The sequence below is a fragment of the Musca domestica genome, unplaced genomic scaffold, assembly GCF_030504385.1.
Source record: "Musca domestica strain aabys unplaced genomic scaffold, Musca_domestica.polishedcontigs.V.1.1 22, whole genome shotgun sequence".
Lineage (NCBI taxonomy): Eukaryota > Metazoa > Arthropoda > Insecta > Diptera > Muscidae > Musca > Musca domestica.
Window position 1 is genome coordinate 12,194,272 of NW_026712262.1, and position 21,693 is coordinate 12,215,964.

Genomic DNA, 21,693 nt, shown 5'->3' on the forward strand with positions numbered 1-21,693 from the left:
ATAGCCCGATCTTTCAATGTCCTTGCTACTATTCCGTTGTCTATTTCCCTCCCTTCCCTCTCTCTTTTCCCCTTGTTTTTTATTCATTTTCAGTTTACTTGTTTGATACTTAAAGAATCAAACTCAATCTCATAAAATATACATAAGCAGTTATATGAAAACACATTCTGATTGCTCAGTATGAGGCGCCAAAATAATTAAAGAAGCTAAGCAACTAAATTCCGCTGCTACACAAAAAACTGTATCGTCCATTACCACAAGATCTTCATAAAAAACTACATGTTTTGATGCGTATAGAACCGAGGGGTCATTTTGACGTAAATCGGGTTCTAATCCTTCTTCAGATTCTTTGAGCTTTCAAACAACTCTAACCATAGAAAATGTCAAAGAAATAGTAACTTCAATAGAAAGAATTCAGCAAGCACAGCTTGATCAATCCCTGTCAAGTCAAATATCCTCATTGGTAGAGGATGTGGATCCCAGAAAACAAAAAATTTCAAGAAAAATCGTCAACATATAAGAAACAAATCGGAATAATCGGTATTTGTATATGTGAAAATCGACAACAAATCGAAAACGTGTAAATTACTAAACTAAAGCATATTTTCTTGGTTTATAAGAATACAAAGATTTATTTCATCTTAAGAACAGAAAATGAATATGTATAACTATGCGTTTCAATAAAAATTGACACAAATTCAGTTTTGTATAAAAAATATAGAGTTCACATTTTTCCTATAATATAATATAACATAATATAATATAATATAATATAATATAATATAATATAATATAATATAATATAATATAATATAATATAATATAATATAATATAATATAATATAATACAATGTAATATAATATAATATTACGTGCACAGCGCTACGTGTTAGGAACGGGTAATTATTTTGCTAGTTAATCAGGTAGTTATGTCTGTATATAGTAATTGTTTATATTGAACTCTAAGTACGTTACTATTTGTATATGTTTATACAACACATTTTGAGTAAGCCTTAATCTTGAATTGTAAATATTGTCCAAAATATTTTCAAATATCTGACAAAGAATTATTTTTTCTTTATTTAATTCATACTTAGTACTAAAGCCTCCAAGGTAAATTAATTGTATTAATAAGGTACTCAATACAAAGTAGGAAAATTAAAAATAACTTATTAATAACTATCACATTATTAAAAATCAAGTTATAAATGTTTCCCCAGCCAAAACTACAAACAAAACGTCCACTTCTTCGTCGTCTTCATCAGAGACTTCGTCCGAGTATGGAACTCCATCGCACTTCCAGAACAGCAGCCAACACCGCAGCATCTAACGCCACATGTTGCTGTCCAACTCCGGATTGAGCATCATAGATTAGATAGTGAAATTTATGAATCGGAGGAATATTAAGATCACCGCTGCAGGAAACCAAGCTGAATGAAAATTACAGCGTACAACGTTGTTATGGTTGCAACGTACTAAGGAAGGATCGCACCGGATATGGAGGTGGGGGATTAGCGTTCCTGTTACACCATTCTGTTCAGTACAGACCTATCTCGCTTGAGCTAGTCTCTAGTGACCTATATATGGAACGTATGGGGATAGCAGTCAAGTGTGGAACTGCCGAGGTAAAGGTGCTTAATGTGTATATCCCGCCGATTAATAGCTGTGAACCGCGTTATTTGCCTGATATTAGCCCATTATTGGTAGGCAATAACTGCCTGGTACTAGGGGATTTTAATGCCCACCATGAGTTGTGGCATTCCGTCCTAGGTAATGGACAGAGGGGATCAGAGCTGGCAGAGCAGATTGACTGCTCCACATTCTGCACGGTTAACGAGGATGCCCCCACCCGAATAAGAGGAGAGTGTCACAGTTCGCCAGACTTAACCATAGTGTCACCCGGTCTGATAAATGACGTGACTTGGCAACCCATCATTTCTCTTGGCTCAGACCATCTCCCAAAAATCGTGCCCATAAGCCGGTCGCCCGATTTCATAACCTCTGAACGCCGTACTTTCCTTAACCATGGGAAAGCTCACTGGCCAGAGTTCAGAGAATACACTAACCGCCGCCTCAGAGAACTGCCCAACCCTTCTGATGTCCGGGTAGCAGAAAGGATTTTGCGAAACATCATCAAAGCTGCAGCCGCTGGCTATATACCTGCTGGTCGAATATCCGAGATAAGACCAAACTTCCCAGCAGAGGCAGCGGGATTAGCAAACGAGCGTGATGATCTCCGTCGTACCAACCTACTGATCCTAGAATCAGTGATTTGACAGTGGAAGTCAACCGGTTGGTACAGGAGCATAAGAGGAAAAAGTGGCTAGACCATCTGAAGTGCTGCAACATTGGTACCGATTTGAGTAAGCTGTGCGTAACGGTTAAGTCGCTCTGGAACCCTGGAAAAAAGGATGATAGGACCTCAGTCACTTTTAACGACGTAACGGTGACTGATCCGAAGAGGTGCGCGGAATATTTTAACCGACAATTTGTCGAGCACCCCGAGAGCGATAGGGCGAAGCGAAGAGTACTACGTCGTATCAGATCTCTTCCCGCCGAGGAGGAACTACCACAGTTTACGATGGGTGTTGTTGCAAATGTCATCCGTAACGCTAAGTCACACAAAGCGTTAGGCCCGAACGGAATATTAATGGTAATGTTGAAGCAGCTGGATACGCCGGGAGTCGAGTACTTAACGAAAGTTCTCAATTTGTCGCTAGCCACCCACATAGTGCCCGAAACCTGGAAAATGGGCCGGGTGGTCCCGCTACTGAAGCCAGGCAGTCGCCAGTAGCTAAGACTCTTGAAGCTCTACTCCTCCCCAGCATTAGAGGAAGCTATACAGTTGCCAACCACCAGCACGGATTCCGTCCACAACATACACGCCATTTCCACACATATTAGTAGAGGACTGAACCAGAACAGGCCGTGCGACAGAACAGTGTTGGTAGCCCTTGACTTATCAAAGGCATTTGATAGGTCAATCATGCCACACTGTTTGAGGACGTGCAGAGAACTACCCTCCGGCCAAGTTTGAAACGTTGGATAATCAACTATATGTGTGGACGCCAGTCGTACGTGGAATTCCGGAACAAGATGTCCAAAGCCCGTAGAGTGAAACAGGAAGTTCCCCAAGGTGGGATGATATCTCCGGAACTGTTTAACATCTACCTTTCCGGAATTCCTCGCCCTCCAGACGGCATTGAGATCGTAACGTATGCGGATGATTGTACGATCATGGCGTCGGACCCAGTGGTCGATGACATATGCGAAAGGCTGAACCCCTATCTCGCGGAACTTGCCGCATACTTCCACGCGAGGAATATGAAAATATCCGCCACGAAATCAACGGCCCACTCTTTACCCCATGGTCTGCGGGGATGAGAACACAGCTGAATGTGCAGGTCGAGGGGAATTCAATACCGACCACGAACTACCCCAAGATTATTGGTGTTACGTTCGACAGCATGTTCAAGTCGTTCGTGCAAGCACAGCTATCTGCGACAAGATGAAAAGTAGGTACAAGGTCCTCAAGGCGCTAGCCGGCAGCACTTGGGGTGCGGACAAAGAAACCTTGTTGAACTCTTATAAAGCGATAGGTCGGTCTGTAGTTAGTCATCCCAACCACCATATGGTGGATAAATCTCCCCCACCCAGGCGTGCCAGGAAGGACATAAATGATCAAGAGAGGGAGATCCAGCGTTACAAGAGAGAACCTCTAGATCAAGAAGCCTATCAGGAAGGTCTGAGCCCGCACAATACGCTACACCTCTTTAATTGCACAGCCAAACCTACCCAACTCGCTCCAGAAAATCTCTGGCTACAGCCCATCAAAGTAGCCGATTTTCTAAACCTGGAGCTGGAACCAGATTAGCAAACTCCTGCATGTACTACTGCTACATGAACAACCAGGAAAAGGCCAAAAGAAAAAAATGAACCAACCATTTAAAAAAGAGATAATAAATGCTCAAAACAACGAAAATAAAAATAATTGGGATAAATACCCTTCTATTAGAATTTCCCTTCTATTTTATTCTTTCCGGATCAATTTTATACCCTCTACCATAAATAGTATGGAGGGTATATTAAGTTCGTCATTTCGTTTCTAACTCATCGAAATAATAGTTTTAGATCCAACAAAGTATATATGTATTTCATCAGGTTAAAATTCTAAGACGAATTAGCCCTGTTCGTATTTGAAGTTCGGGATCGGTACTACAGCCTATGACAGAAAATTACTTATCCAGCACCCCGTCGTCTTCGTATAGCCCCATATAGAGTTAATTTTTCAAATTCCTTCCAAATGTTAAAGGGTATAAAAAATTAGACCCGGCCGAATATAGCTGCTTTTTTACTTTACGATTGAAATTATTTTAAATTAATATCAAATGGCTTCAATATTTAATTTGCAAGTTCTATATAAAATATAAATAATATAATATAATAATATAACTATTTTGGTCAATTAATGTTTGTGAAGTTGTTGAGGAAAAAATAATACCATTCGATGCTTTTTATGAAGCTGTAATGGATTTGGTCGATCGTTTTTTGCGACAACAATCCTTACAACAATGCAAAAGTTCTTCATCGGCCAGATTTATTTCCGCTGAATGTCCTGCTGAAGATCCTAAATTGTTGAATGTAGTTGTAGATGTCGATGTTAATGTAGATGATAGTCCTTCTAGAAATATTGGACCTCGCCCATTAAGACCTTTTCATATACATTTGGAAAACTATCGGAAAGCTAGGGAAAGGATTTTCAACGAAGAACCCCGTACATCTTGATCTACTAATAGAATACAGCAATTTTGGAAGGAGGTTAAAAAGTTGAAATATTATTTTGTCATTTCAGTCCTTGGAAGACCAGGCGATGTTCCTCCTTATGCGGAGGTGATTTTGCTAGAACAGAATATAATGGATCTTTTGGACACGGGTGCCTCGGTATCCTGCTTAGAATCTCAAGCCGCATTACATTTTTTCTTGGAATATCCCTAAAATTTGCACACCGCTGTCAGTCAACGCGGCGGATGAAAAATCTCAGTATATCTTTGGTGTATAGGAAGCCAGACAAAATCGGTTGTATTTAGAAGTCGAAAACTAAATGCTGTTACCTACGATATATGTTCACCTACTTCCACACATTGAGGATATATTGAGTTTTCTGCTAAGGCGGAATATATATCGGGCTTTGACCTAAAATATGCGTTTGACAGATACTACTGGATGAATTGTCGAAAGGTAAGACTACTTGCAAAGTACCTGCGAGGCCGCTATACCATTTCAAGATCATGCCCGTTGGCCTCTGTAATGCCCTGCAAATCATGTGTACGCTCATGTACAGGGTACTTCCGACGGTTCTCAGGACTGAGGTTTTTGTCTAACTAGGCGATCTTCTAGTGGTATTTACAACATTAGAAAGGCATTTACTGAAGGAAGTGAGACCACCCTTGGGTGAGACAGGTAGTACTCAAAAAGTTTTCCAGAAGCTATAAGTGGATTTTATAGGACCATATCCTAGATCCCGATCTGGCAATATAGAAATATTTTTTATCCTGAATTTTTTAAATCAGCCGTTTACGGCTGACGTCATAATAAAGTGTTTAGAGGAGGAATTATTTCATACTTTCGGAGTTCCAGTGAAGTATGTGAAGTTTCTGATAATGGAACTCAGTTTAGAGCAAAAAAAGTTTAATCAGCTCCTGGTTTTTTTAAATACATTTTAATTATTAATTAAATACATTTTAATTATTTTAATCCGCTAAGTATGATTTTGGCGGGGGTATTATAGCGGGGCATGTAGATTACCTCAAGTTGCAGAATTTTTTATGCCACCCCAGACCATAAGGTTTGACCTCTCGGAACCAGTGTTAATTAGCAATACATATTTATATTTCCCTAAAATGTAGTCCACTTTGTTGATCTTCATTGCATTCTTTTATTTATAGATTTTGGCAATGTAGTTTTTTTATTGTTGACCTGTTGTATATGAATAACTTTCCTTTTGACTTGAGATCAATTAAAAACGTTAGTGTTTTATTTTTATAATTTTGATTTTTATTTCCCGATATTTCGTCTGTCTTCACAAGTCATCTTCGGAAAAAAAAATTACAAAAATATAAAACATTTAACAGAAAGGATAACAATAATAATATACAATTTACTTTTATTGAGAAAAGCAACAGTCTTGTTTTACCGTCTATGCTAAACTAAATTTTTGTCTGTCATGCTTTTGACCTATGCTTCAATAAATATGTGCCCAGTGTTCAGTATCAGTCTTATAATTGATTCTAACATCGGTTGGTATGTTTACAATATTTAACATTTCTAGGGTAAAACACCTTTCATAATTATTTTCTTGTGTCTGTATTTCAACGTCTTTGAAATTTGGTTTATGGCCTGTCATCGTGCAATGCGCCGTCTTTTATTCTAGTGGTTTGCTTGTTTTTTGATCTGACTTATGTGCAGATAGTTTATGTTTGCTTTAGTTGTAACCATGCATATTTTATTTTATGTACTACATTCCCCTTATCTTCTTTTTTATTTTCGCTAAATAAATAGTTGACTTTATTTTAGATTTAAAGGCTAATTAATAATTTTCCTTATCATAAATATTAAAGTTGCAGAATTGCTCCGAAAGTTCAGGTATGTTTGTATAACTTTTTTATTGCATCCCTCTTTTTTATTTTATTATTGTTTTTGCTCCTCGTATTTGATCGTCAATAGTGTTTTTTCGGGAAGTCATTGTTTTGAAGGACATTACGTATTCGCTCTTCCTTTTTTTATAAAATTTACGACTGTATTTTTATTCGTCATGGGTATTTTGAGTAATAATTAATAAGTCGTCCGGAAGCTGTCGGATTTTGACCACAATCAAAAATAAGTTCATTGCCCTTTCTGATATAAGGGCGTCTAAGTAGGCTAGCTTTCCTTGTTCTTCGGTTTCGTGGGTAAACTGACATGTCTATCAAAGGATTTTAAAACATTTAAAGTACTGCCAAACTCCGTTTTCTTTACAATACAAAATAGGTCGTCAACACAACAATTTCTCCATTGTAGCTTTCAATAGCTCCTCCATTACGATGAACGCAATCCCATAGGAAGTCCCTTTTTCTGTTCATACATTTTGTCATTATACATAAAATATCTTTACTCCTTAAGAAATAGAGTCAGTATTTCAATGAAGAGGTCCTTCGGAATTTGTGTATGTGTTTAATTGTTTGTATCTTTGTAGTTTTTTCCCTGAAGATGACTGTCGAAATATCGGAAAATAAAAATTAAAATTATAAAAATGAAAGACTGGTGTTTTTAATTTACCAAAATAAAGTTATTAAAAAGATTTTGGCAATGCTAGCTTAGAATTCTTCTTTCTGTCACATTGCTTGTTGTTACATCGATTGCCATCACATATATTCACTTATCGATGCTGAATGTTCTGCCCTATGCTTTTAAAATTGTGTCCTTTGGTTTTTTCATCGAACGGGTAGGTTTCAGGGGGTAGATGTGGGAGATCGAGTACACATCGAGTACCAGCTACAGAATCTAATTCATCATGTATTTTAATTGTTTAAAAATAAAATTATTCTAGATTTAATAACTTCTAAACTCATACCAAAATCTACATTATAGTATACAGAATTAAAGTCAACACACATTAATTCTAATAGATGAGTTTAGGAAATCTGAAGGTATATTACCATTTGATATTTTTGGTACAAACATGGAGTTTAACATAATACGTCTGCTTTTAAGTGTAGGCAATCTAATTAATTTTAGCCTGCTAGCATAAGAAGGCAAACAAGAGCACTATTCCAATGTATACATCGTAAGGCAAATAGCAAAAATTGTTATTGCACGGATTCTATTTTATCTGTGTACATTGCATACTGAGGATCCTATACAACAGAACCGTATTCTAATATAGGTCTAACAAGAGACGTAAATAACTTTTTTGTTATATATGGATCGGAAAATTCTTTACCCAGCGTTTAACAAAACCTAAAACACCATTTGCTTTATTGACCATTGTTATTACATGGCTATTAAAATTTAATTTTTGATCCATCAAGAAGCCAAGATCGACAAATGCATCTACAGTTTATAAAGAATGGCCGTCAATATTATATTGCAATATCAGCGAAGATTTGGAGTATGTGCTTCTCCAGATCTTCTTCTCTGATATTGATATTGCTTACATTTGCTTGAATTTAAATCCATACAATTTAACTGGCACCATTGAAAAAGGCTATCTAAATCGTTTTGAAGTAATCTAGCTTGTTTATCACAATTATGGGAAATGTAAATTATTCATTTCATCATCATACATTAACAATTTCGAGTAATTTATGAAATTAGGTAAATCGTTGATAAATAAAAGAACGAAGCCGGTCCAAGGTGACTTCCTTGCGGAACACCCGATGGAACGTTAATCGTTTTGGATAGATACCCTTCAAACAAAACTAGTTGTGATCTGTCTTGTAGGTAAGATGATATCAATTTGACTAAGTTTGTGTTGAAATCCATATAATTTAATTTATATATTAGGAGTTCATGGTTAACCCTATCAAAAGCTTTACTAAAATTAATATAAATTGTATCAGTTTGTTTACGCTGAACAAATCCTTTTATTACTGTTGACGTAAATTGCATAAGATTTGTTGTAGTTGAAAGACCACTACGAAAACCATGCTGGTATGGACTCAATATAGATTGAATTTTCAGTGAAATTACTGCAGTAATTAATTTTTCGAACAATTTTGGAATGGCACTTAATTTTGCAACTCCTTTATAATTTGACACATTAGTAAGACTACCAGACTTATGTAAAGGTATAATATAAGATTTTTTCCAGAAAGTAGGAAATTGACCAAATTTAAGTGAATAATGAAATTACTGCAGTAATTAATTTTTCGAACAATTTTGGAATGGCACTTAATTTTGCAACTCCTTTATAATTTGACACATTAGTAAGACTACCAGACTTATGTAAAGGTATAATATAAGATTTTTTCCAGAAAGTAGGAAATTGACCAAATTTAAGTGAATAATTAAACAATATAGTTAACGGAAGTGCTAATGTTTCTGAACAATATATAAGAATTATATTAGGTATGTCCGGTCCTGGACATTTAATCGATTTTAAACTACGCAGACTATTGGACACCTCCTGACGTTGTAGAAAAGGCATATAAATTTGATCAGCCTGTGATAACTTATAAGGATACGAATCTTTAATTTGGCAAGATGTACTGGAATAGATTGTGGCAAGAAAATCTGCGAAACATTCAGCAATATCTGTGCCTGTGAAAAATTCTTTATTGTTATATTTCAATACTGAGGGCTTTGAGGAAACTTTTCGTTTTAGATTAACAAAATCATAAAAAGATTTGGGATTGGATTTAAAATTATTTTTAATCTTGTCGAGGTAAAGATTATACAATCTACGAGACTCTAAAGTATATTTAGATCTACCCGCTAGCAATGTGGACTAGTTCGGCACCGTATACTCGTCGATTCTTAGGATTACAGTAACTAGTTCCACTTAAGACCCCTCACAGTGCAAACAACTGTAAACTTTAACATGGGGATGTCATACGAGGTAACCAATTGACTCCTTTTGCATTACCTGTAGATGGTATTGTACTAGTTCCAGGTTTACAGTCATATACCAGAGACAAAAGACTAACCCCTAACTATTCAAAGTGATTCTTGTTCGTAGAGATCTCATTCAAATGTTCGTTTAACTTGTCTGTTGGTTGGTTTTTTATTTATGCACAACTGTCGCCTCTTCGTTTACTTGGGGACGAAAAGGTGTCAATTGGTTCCATTCGCATTACTTGGGGACACATTTGGTACTAGTACGGCTTATAACTAGTACAAGACTGACGAAATTTAGTTAATTGGAATTTTCATTGCTAGCGGGTAGCAACAGAGTAGTTAGTGTAGTCTATTGTTAAGCCTGATTTTTTATATTTACGAAAAAGCTTATTTTTAGAATTTTTTTAAACTTGATAACTCAGGGGTTATCCATTTCATCATTTTGGATAAGAATTGCAGAAAAATACTCAAAGAGCTGAGAAACTAAGCCGTCAAAGTGATGTAGTAGTGAAGAGCTCAATGCAAAGCAACAACGACGACCAAAGGCGAAACCACGCAAAGGCAGCTAAACTCAAAAGTTCGAGTGAGTTTAGTGAGAGTGTGTAACGTGCTCAAAGAGAGCAAAGGAGAAAGCATGAATCAAAGGAGATGCAAAGGTATACTCAAAAGTGTGAGTGAGTAGGACAACGATAGTACATCAAGGAGATTGAAAGCAAGACATAAAGAGGGGAACCCCGAAGAAGAAGTTTAAAAGGGAAAAGTCAACGTTGATATTTAGGGCGTGCGGCTTCTAAAAAAGAAAAGGAATAGTTCTAGATTTGCTGAAGTAACGAATTAAAAAGGAAAATACACATGGAAAAGTATGAAGGTGAAAATAAGTTCGTTAAAGGTTGCGGAGCTAGACAAATTATTACTGGCAAGAAGCTTACCACGAACAGGAAATAAATCCGAGAAAATTGCTAGACTCATGGCTTGCAATGGAAATGACGAAGTGGAAGTTGAAGATTCAGAGTCACAGGAGTATTTCCATGGATTTGATGAAGCTGAGACGGGTGATGATTCTCTAAAAAGTCAAATGCGAGAGCTAAAGGATATAATGTTGACTCTAGCAAGAAGTGTGCAACAGTTAACAACACTTTCAACAGAAAGGGCTATTACGTCAAATGCAGGGTAAATTCGAGGGATACAGAACAGCAAGTTCCAGCTGAAGTAATATCAAGACAATCTGGTTCCGGAACATCTGGTTGTTTAAAGGATTACATTGTAATGATACCAGACTTCGATCCAATTAAAGGAAATGTTACAGCAGTCCAATTCATTGACAAGGTTGAAACGTTGCAAAGGCTTCATGGATGGTCAGATGAAACAACTTTGTTTGCAGTTCATCATAAAATGAGTGGTGTTGCTAAAATGTGGATAGATGCTTTACCAGCGGTTGAAACATGGAAAGAGTTCAGACAACAATTTTTAAAGGATTTCCCAAGTCGAGTAAGTGTTGCTGACATTCATCGTGAACTTATAGCTAGGAAACGAAACTCGAATGAGTCTTTGGTGGAATATTATTACGCAATGTTGGCCATAGGGAAAAGGGGAAGCGTAGATGATTCATCAATACTGTCGTACATCATAAATGGTCTCAATGATAGCAGCTTAACAAGAACACTTTTAGCTATGAACCCGCAGACATGTAGTGAATTATTAAGGTCGTTGGAGAATTTGACCATACAAACGTATGCAAGGAAGCAAACAATGAATGACGAGGATGACAAAACCGCAAGTGTCTCAGGTGGAGCGCTACCCAAGGGAGTAAAATGTTTCAATTGTAATAGGTTTGGGCACATCTCAACTAGTTGCCCACAACCATTGAAGGAGCCGAAGTGTAGTAAATGTGCAAAGATTGGTCACGATGCATCGCAATGCAAAGGTAAAGGTACAACTGTGGCAGCAATGACAGAAGAGTCTAAGGATTACTGCCCACCGGTTATGAAAGATGTTACGGTCAATGGTAAGACACATGAAGGTTTTGTGGACACTGGAAGCGACTTTACCTTAATGCGGAAAGCTGTAGTTCCAGAGGGTTGCGATATGGAAGTAACGTCAAAAAGAATGAAAGGTTTGGTGGATCTATTGTTGAAGTGGTGGAAATGTTTGGGGCTAACGTTGTCATCGACGAGGAGAGTTTAATGACTACCATTTATGTAGTGCCGAATGACTTGATGCGGTATGACGTTCTCTTAGGAAGAGATGTATTGTGTAAGAAGCAAACAAAACTTACAATTGAGCATGGTGTCTTGAAAGTAAAGTCAACAATGCCAAGTACATTTAATGTCGGAGAAAGTCTGGATGAGCATCAAAAGGAAAAATTAGACCAAATACTGTCGTCATTCAAGGACTGTTTTGCTGAAACCCTTGAAGACCTTGGAAGGTGTAAAAATACACAAATGGAAATAAGTTTATCTACGGACAAGCCTGTAGTTGGTAAAAGATACCAAGTTCCATTTTCTCAAAGACAAATTCTGTCAGACATAATTGACAAGTTGCTTCGATGTTGTATTATTCGCCCAAGTGATTCGCCCTATGCAGCATCAGTATTGCTGGTCAAAAAGGCGAACGGTGAAAGTCGTATGTGTACGGATTATCGAGCATTAAATGAAGTCACCATCAAAAAGCAGTACTCGATGCCAGTGGTTGAAGAACAACTTTCGTTGTTATCTGGAAATAAGTATTTTACAACGTTAGACATGACATCAGGATATTACCAGATACACGTCAAGGAAGAATCCAAGATATTCACGGCGTTTATAACACCAGACGGTCTATATGAATATAATGTAATGCCTTTCGGATTAACAAATACACCGATGGTCTTCCAGGAAATGATAACCCAAATAATACGTAAGTTGAAACATCGGAGAAACATCATAAGTTATGTGGATGAGGTGATAATCCCGAGCTTGACGATTAGTGAAGGACTCTAAGTACTAGAAGAGTTCCTAACCGCCATAAGAGAAGAGGGGTTGACGCTAAGGCCAACTAAATGTTCGTTCCTTCAGGAAAGTGTAAGTTTCCTAGGTCATACAGTGAGTGCTAATGGTATACGCCCTGGAGAAGAGAAGACAAAATGCATTAAAGATTTCCCAAGACCCGAAAGCGTATCAGATGTGCGCAAGTTTATTGGCATCACTAACTTCTTCCGCAAGTTCGTGCCAAAGTATATCCAAATAGCCACGCCACTTACGAGACTAATGAAAAAGGATGCTGTATTTATCTGGAAAGAACCTGAGGAGAATTCTTTTATTAACCTGAAGACCAGAATTACAACACAACCAGTTTTGGCTCTGTTTGATCCAAATAAGGAACACGAAGTACACACGGATGCTTCTTCTATTAGTTTGTCTGGAGTATTGTTGCAGTATGAAGGTGAGGAACTGCGTCCAGTTTTCTACTACAGTCGTAGGTGTACTGAAAGTGAAGAAAAATATGCCAGTCATGAACTCGAGGTATTAGCAATTGTTGAGACGCTTGAAAGGTTTAGAATTTACCTACTCGGAAAGTGCTTCAATATTGTCACAGATTGCAATTCCATAGCAACAACAAAGGCGACGTCTCCATTACCCCCTCGTATAGCTAGATGGTGGTTTAAATTGCAGGAGTTTGATTTTACCATTACTCATCACTCAGGTGCCAAGATGACTCACGTGGATGGGATGAGCAGAAGTCCAACGTTACCATCTAGTCAATCCCGAACAGTAGCGGAAAAGGTTCTGGCACTCACAACGAACATTAACGACTGGGTCTATCAACTGCAAATGTCGGATAAGAAGCTGAAACACATCTTTGAAGTTCTCAATGGTAATTTACAAAACAAGGCAAATGAAATTAAGCAGATCAAAGCGGACTACGTCATAGAAAATGGGAGGCTATTTCGCAAAGTCAACAATATGAAACGTATGGTGATTCCAGAAAGAGTCCGGTGGCGAATAACTAAGGCTTGTCATGATGATTTGGGACACTTCGGTGAAGAGAAAACTCTCCAAAGGCTTCAACGTGATTTCTGGTTCCCGAGAATGAGACGTTATGTAAAATCATACATTCAGTCATGTCCGGAATGCTGCTACAACAAGGTAAAAGGAGGCAAGGCAGAGGGTGAACTACATATTGAGGAAGTCCTACCAATTCCATTCAGAAGTATCAACATCGACCACATGGGTCCCTTCCCAAAAAGTAAGAAAGGAAATCAATATGTATTCTTGATTGTCTGTTCGTTCAGTAAGTAAACCATTATAAAGCCAACCAGGAATACAAAGACTGCTCCGGTTATAACAGCGCTGCGAGAAGTTATGTCGATTTTCGGACAGCCACGAAGAATTGTATCGGATAAGGGAACGGCGTTCACGTCTAAAGAATTCCAACAGTTTGTGGAATACAACGGAATACAACATGTACAAACAGCAGTCCGAACACCAAGAGCCAATGGCCAAGCCAGCGGATCAACCAGACAGTTTTGAATGCGTTGAAATGTCTAGTAGGTGATACAAAAGAATGGGACACTGAGACAACGACGATACAGTGGAGTATTAACTCGCAGCTGAATGCGACTACAAAGTTCAGTCCAAATGACTTAATATTCAACTTTAGTCTCAGAGATGTCAGTTACAATAGAATTATCCATGCGGTTGGTGATGAAGAAAGAGAGAATTTCGATGTTAGGGTAATTCAACAGCAGGCTGTTGCTAACATCCAGAAGCAAAAGGAAAAATGGAAAGCAAGATTTGACAGCCGTCATTCCAAGCCAACTCAGTACAAGGAAGGCGATTTGGTGGTGATAAACACGGTACCGCAGCCTACAGGAGAATCACATAAGTTGGATGCGCGGTATAAAGGACCATACATCGTCACGAAAATTATCAGAAACGATCGTTATCTGGTAGAGGATCTGCCGGATTTAAGTTTGAAGCAAAGGAAATATTGCGGTGTTATGTCGACCGATCATATGAAGCCCTGGTGCTATGGTGATCCAAGTCTCGAAATCGAAGATAAAGATGAGTCTGATGATAGTTCGCCCAGGAGGGACGAAGAGTCAGGAGAGGCCGAATTGTCAACTATCAAAATGAGTTTATGAGTCAGTCGTCGTTGAGCACTGACCGAGAGCGGACGCATCTAAGGAGCGTAGAGCATATTACATTTTAAACTTTGTATTTATTCCCAGAATTACTTTTATTTTTAAATAAAAACCATGTTGACAATTTTAAATCTATTTAAAATATCATACAATTTATCAATAACATATTCTAAATCTTTATGGCTGTTACACAAGCACACAGAAGCCCAATTTACGGAGGAAATGAGGGTATTAAATTTTCGAAAATTAGTTTTTTTGTAATTAAGGACAGTTTTAAATGAGTCGGACTGACTTTCTTCAATTACATAACTGTGAGTCATGGATATATATACAGTTGGATGGTATATATCTTCAGGAGTGCGTATTGGAGGAATTCTGAATATATCAAAATGCTGTGTTATATTTACAAACGCCAAATCAAGAATTTTGCCGAGGGAATTTTTCACACTGTTTATTTGATAAAGATTTAAGTCATACAAACTATTTATAACTTCAAATGTATACTGGGTGGGTACTGTTCATTTCGGATGGCAAAGGAATCAAAGCTTCAGAATCTGGCATTGGAAGCCACATCATTTAGATCAATTAAATTAGTGGTATATTTGGTATCAACTGCAATAAGGACACCACCACCTTTTTTACAAACACGATATTTTCTAAATATTTCATATTTTGAACATAAAATTTCACTATTTAATATAGATATTTTAACTAAGTTTCGGAGGAAACCAATACATTATAATTGAAACCAATGCTATCAGTATATAAACTGGTTAATTTTTTATTAAGCCCCCTTATATTCTGATAGCAAAAAGAAAATGAGTCATTTAGTTTTTTTGGCACCGAATCTGGTCTAAGAGGCAAATGAGCTAAATTATCGGATCTCTCCAGAAATTCTTTAATAAATGCCCTAGCAAGCCAAAATTCTTTTAAAATCAACTGTACAAAAATATTTTCAGGCACAACGATTTTGAAAGAAGATCTACTTACAGAAAATGCAGATCGGAGCTTATAACATCTCAAAAAGTAATCTCTCACAATTTTTGATTTTATATAATAGCTTATGTCAACGGCCGTTGTTTCTGGTGCAAACCTTCTTGCAAATATCATTTTCATGGCGGGAGCCATAGATAATGATCTTTGGACAGGTTGAGTTTTGCCAGTAGCAGCCTCGGGACGATCACTAGTGATAAGTGAAAGAAGTGATAATTTCTGTGTGTCACGAGTAGATTGTGAGGTTTTCTTAGAAACCTCACTATCAATACTCATAACATCAGGATTATTTACCCCTTTACCTATACCGCTGTTATCTACCGGAACTGGGTGTGAGGAGGGTTGTATCAGTGATATTAACTGAAACCGGTTGTGGAACAGTGTTTTCCACAGAAACTATTGCTTTGCGACTAGTTGGTGCCTTTTTCGCAGCCCTTTTGCGTTTCTGGCCAGAAACTGACGGTGACGACACAAACTAATCTAATTCTTGGTATTTCTCAAACAATGTAGAGAAATTCTCAAATCGGAGTGATAATGAGGAGAAAATCTTTTTTTATAGATGTCAATTCCGACTGCAAATTCTTTACAAAATTATAAAAGTCTGCAGAGAGTTTCCTACATTGCACACAACACCAACGAACACCAACATTATTTCTAATTGTGTCTACGACTTTTGCATTAATCCTAGCACATTTTGCATGCCATTGATTAAGACACAACCAACAGGTAACACACAATTCATCCTCTACAACAATATTACACAATTCAAAAGGGCACGACATTTTATTTATTTTTATTTTAACTATTTCTTTTTTAATACACAGGTTACAGCTATATTCAAAGACCTAAAATGGTAAAGACTAGACAAAATGCATTCTGAGCAGATGGTTTGTGTCTATACTATATATAACAGCTCGTCGCAGAGACACGTTAATATAAAAACCACAATTAAAGAAACGGATAAGAAATACAAATTTGAAAATTCCAAAATTTTACTTATAAAATTCTATTACATAGACCTTTCCGAAAATTTGCATATTGCCTTAGCGGTTTAAATCAGTTAACATTGGTAACTATGTTGTTATGTTATCGTAACAACAGAGGTATTTTCACAGGGTCACCATAATTTGACTCTGTCTTGTCCTATCTTTACACTTCTATGTCTTTGCTATATTTCTCAAGATTAGTTCTGTAGTTGGAATTTTTTTATTTATTTTATTTTTTAAATGTTGGCAACTCTTATGAGATGACAAACAAAACAAGGCGATATGTTACAACAACTAATTAGCTAATATAACAAAAGAAAGAGAATAAAAGGAGAATGTAAAACTACACAATTTGAAAATTGATATTACTTTAAAACACAAAACAAGATTTAAAAACACTACAAAAATTATCACTTTGAGTTACAAAATCAATATTGAACACTTATGGTGGCACACCGCCCTCCGGCCAAGTTTGAAACGTTGGATACTAAACTACATGTGTGAATGCCAGTCATACATTGAATTCAGAAACAACAAGTCAAGCATCCGTTGAGTTAAACAGGGAGTTCCCCGGAACTGTTTAACCTCTACCACGCCCTCCAGACGGCATAGAGATTATAACGTAAGCAGATGATTGTACGCTCGTGGCGTCCATTTTGACATTTGCGATAGGTTAAACGTCTACCTTGTTGATATTACCGCCTTTTTCACTGCGAGGAATATGAAGATATCCGCCAATAAATCGACGGCCATACTTTTGACCACATGGACTGCGGAGATGGGGCTACCCCAAGGGCTTAGGGGTCACATTCGAGAGCCTCTTCAAGTCGTCGCGCATTCCACAGCTATCTGCGACAAGATTAGAAGTAGGAACAAGGTCCTCAAGTACCTGGCCGGCAGTACTTGGGGAGCTGATAAGGAAACCTTGTTGACCTCTTACAACGCGATAGGCCGGTCTGTGGTAAACTATGCGACTCCGGTGTGGTCCGCCAACGTCAGTGCTACGCAGTGGAAAAATATTCAGTCCTGCCACAAGGCCGCCCTTAGAAACGCAACAGGGTGCCTCCTAATGACACCTGTCAATCACCTACATGAGGAGGCGAAGGTCTTACCGGTGCGAAAGCATAACAAAATGCTGTCAATGCAATACCTGCTTGGGCACGTTAGGAAAGACCTTCATGATCTAGAGAGTGAGGTGCAGAGGTATAAGAGAGAGCCTCTAGATCAACAGGCCTATCAAGCAGTACTGACTAGTATTTACTCTAATGCGGTCTCAGAAGCCATTGAAGGATATAGAGTGAATACTGTGCTGGAAGACCATCCCCTCCCGTCGCAGCTGAAGAACGAGAGCCCCGACACCCGAGTAGTTTTGGCACAATTACAATCCGGATGGTACAGCCGCCTAAATTCCTACTGGGTATCTAACCAAAGTGGGGTGATATCTCCGGAACTATTTAACCTCTACCTTTTCGGAATTCCTCGCCCTCTAGACGACATCGAGATCGTAGCATATTCGGATGATTGTACGATCATGGTGACATATGTCAGGGTGAACAGCTATCTAGCGGAGCTTGCCGCCTTCTTTCACGAGAGGAATATGAAAATATCCGCCATTAAATCGACGGTCACAATATTTACCACATGGACTGCGGAGATGAGAACACAGATGAATGTACAGGTCGAGGGGCACATAATTCCGACCACTAACTACCCCAAAATCCTAATCCTCATTCGATAGCATGCTCAAGTCTTCCGCGCAAGTCACAGCTGTCTGCGATAAACTGAAAAGTAGGAACAAGGTCCTCAAGGCGCTAGCTGGCAGCACTTGGGGTGCGGATAAGGAAACCTTGTTGTGGTTAGCTATGCATCTGTTTAATTGCCCAGCCAAGCCTACCCAACTCCGACATTGAGGACTAACCGGATTAATCAGTCTATAAACAACGGAACACGTTAACAATGTTATAACAACAACCACCAACAAGGCCAACTCGACATACCTTTTATCCATCCAATGAATTAAGCTAAGACTCAATGACAGGGAAAATTCTGGTACCACTACCAACCAATAAAATCTTATTATTTAATCTCGATGGGGGAACACTTTGATAATTCAAGTGACCATACCAAAGCTTTGCATACAAATCCTCAAATACGTATGGCCGTATTTGAGGTCTTCTCTGCGAGAAATATAATATATAATAAAAATAAGTTCGGCTGGAACGAACTATGCTTTGTACTTCAGTGACCATCATCTTCAGCTCAATTACAGACTTTTTAAGTTTAACCACATCACGCCTTACGTCAAACATACATGTTCATTGTTATCTCATAGACAAAATCAAATTATCCTACAGTTTCCGCACAATCCCACGGCAGCGGGTTCTACGACACCGGACCATGGTTCTGTACGGTTTGCCAAAACACCATCCACCATAGATCAGTCTCGGTGCGATGTAATTGATGCAGAGGATGGGTGCATTTTAGAAATTGTTCCGGTTTAACCCGGTTGCGAGACTATAGCGATAGGGACTATGTTGCTTCGTGCTGCACCAACGTAGTCCCCAGTGAGTCCACGACCTCGTCGTCAACTTCCGAGTCGTCGTCGGAGTATGGAACTCCCCCGCAGTCTCCAGAACAGCAACCTTTACCGCAGCACTTAACGCCACATGTTGCTGTTCCAATTCCGGACAATGCTGTTCTTGCAGTTCAATTGCAACGGACTCCGAGGTAAAATTGATGAGATAGTGGATTTTATGAATCGGAGGAATATCAAGATCGCAGCGGTGCAGGAAACCAAGCTGAATGAAAATTTTAGCTTACAACGTTGCAATGGTTACAACGTATTGAGGAAAGATCGCACCAGAAGTGGAGGTGGGGGATTAGCGTTCCTGATACACCATTCTGTTCAATACAGACCTATCTCGCTTGAGCTAGTCTCTAGTGACCCGTACATGGAGTGTATGGGGGGTAGCAGTCAAGTGTGGTACTGCCGAGGTAGAGGTGCTTAATGTGTATATCCCGCCGGTTAATAGCTGTGAACCGCGTTACTTGCCTAATATAAGCCCACTTTTGGAAGGCAATAACCGCCTGGTACTAGGGGACTTCAATGCCCACCATGAGTTGTGGCATTCCGTCCTAGGTAATGACCAGAGGGGATCAGCGTTGGCAGAGCAGATTGACTGCTCCACATTTTGCACGGTAAACGAGGATGCCCCCACCCGAATAAGAGGAGAGTGTCACAGTTCGCCAGACTTAACCATTGTGTCACCCGGTCTGATAAATGACGTGACTTGGCAACCCGTCATTTCTCTTGGCTCAGACCATCTCCCGATAATCGTCTCCATCAGCAGATCGCCCGATTTCATAACATCTGAACGCCGCACTTTCCTTAACCATGGGAAAGCCCACTGGCCCGAGTTTAGAGAGTTCACCAACCTTCGCTTCAGAGAACTGCCCAATCCTTCTGATGTTCGGGTAGCTGAAAGGATTTTCCGGGACATCATCAAAGCTGCAGCCGCTCGCTATATACCTGCTGGTCGAATACCCGAAGTAAGACCAAATTTCCCAGCAGAGGCACCACTGATCCCAGAGTCAGTGAACTGACAGTGGAAGTCAACCGGTTGGTACAGGAGCATAAGCGGAAAAAGTGGCTAGACCATCTGAAGTTTTGCAACATCGGAACCGATTTGAGTAAACTGTGGGTAACGGTAAAGTCACTCTCGAACCCTGGGAAAAAGGATGATAGGACAGCAGTCACATTTAACGACGTAACTGTGACTGATCCGAAGAGGTGCGCTGACCATTTTAACCGCCAATTTGTGGAGCACCCCGAGAGTGATAGGACGAGGCGAAGAGTACTACGTCGTATAAGAGCTCTTCCCGCCGAGGATGTACCTCCACAGTTTACGATGGGTGATGTTGCGAATGTCATCCGAAACGCTAAGTCATCTAAAGCGTTGGGCCCGGACGGAATATCAATGGTAATGTTGAAGCAACTGGATACGCCGGGAGTTGAGTATTTAACCAAAGCCCTTAACTTGTCGTTAGCCACCCACATAGTTCCCGAAGCCTGGAAAATGAGCAGGGTGGTCCCGCTACTGAAGCCTGGCAAGGATGCCAGCAAAGGCGAATCATACAGGCCAATTTCGCTTTTGTCGCCAGTAGCAAAGACTCTCGAGGCCTTACTCCTCCCCAGTATCAGAGGAAGCTATTCAGTTGCTAACCATCAACACGGTTTCCGTCCACTACATAGCACTACAACAGCATTGCACGCCATATCCACACATATCAGTCGAGGACTCAACCAGAACAGGCCGTGCCACAGAACAGTTGTGGTGGCTCTCGACCTATCAAAGGCCTTTGATACGGTCAACCATGCCACGCTATTCGAGGACGTTGAGAACACTACCCTCCGGCCAAGTTTGAAACGTTGGATAGTCAACTATATGTGTGGACGCCAGTCGTTAGTGGAATTCCGGAATAAGAAGTCCAAGCCTCGTAGAGTGAAACAGGGAGTTCCCCAAGGTGGGGTGATATCTCCGGAACTGTTTAACCTCTACCTTTCCGGAATTCCGCGCCCTCCAGACGGCATCGAGATCGTAACTTATGCGGATGATTGTACGATCATGGCGTCGGGTCCTGTAGTTGATGACATATGTGTCAGGGTGAATAATTATCTCGCGGAGCTTGCCGCCTTCTTCCACGCGAGGAATATGAAAATATCCGCCACTAAATCGACGGCCAAACTATTTACCACATGGACTGCGGAGATGAGAACACAGCTGAATGTGCAGGTCGAGGGGCATATAATTCCGACCACCAACTACCCCAAAATTCTTGGGGTCACATTCGATAGCATGTTCAAGTCTTCCGCACAAGCCACAGCTATTTGCGATAAAATGAAAAGTAGGAACAAGGTCCTCAAGGCGCTTGCCGGCAGCACTTGGGGTGGGGATAAAGAAACCTTGTTGACCTCTTATAAAGCGATAGGTCGGTCTG

At 39.3% G+C, this 21,693-nt stretch overlaps 2 protein-coding genes across 2 annotated transcripts in view; one reads left to right on the forward strand and one right to left on the reverse strand.

Moving 5' to 3' along the window:
* Positions 1-21,693, reverse strand: part of LOC101901381 (transcription elongation factor SPT6) — a 173,731-nt gene that overhangs the window by 101,095 nt on the left and 50,943 nt on the right. The window lies entirely within an intron of this gene.
* Positions 10,831-12,400, forward strand: LOC131802587 (uncharacterized). Its single transcript, XM_059122918.1, has 2 exons — positions 10,831-11,599; positions 11,663-12,400. The coding sequence occupies exons 1-2, from the start codon at positions 10,861-10,863 to the stop codon at positions 11,776-11,778; spliced, it is 855 nt and encodes a 284-aa protein (XP_058978901.1). The 5' UTR covers positions 10,831-10,860; the 3' UTR covers positions 11,779-12,400.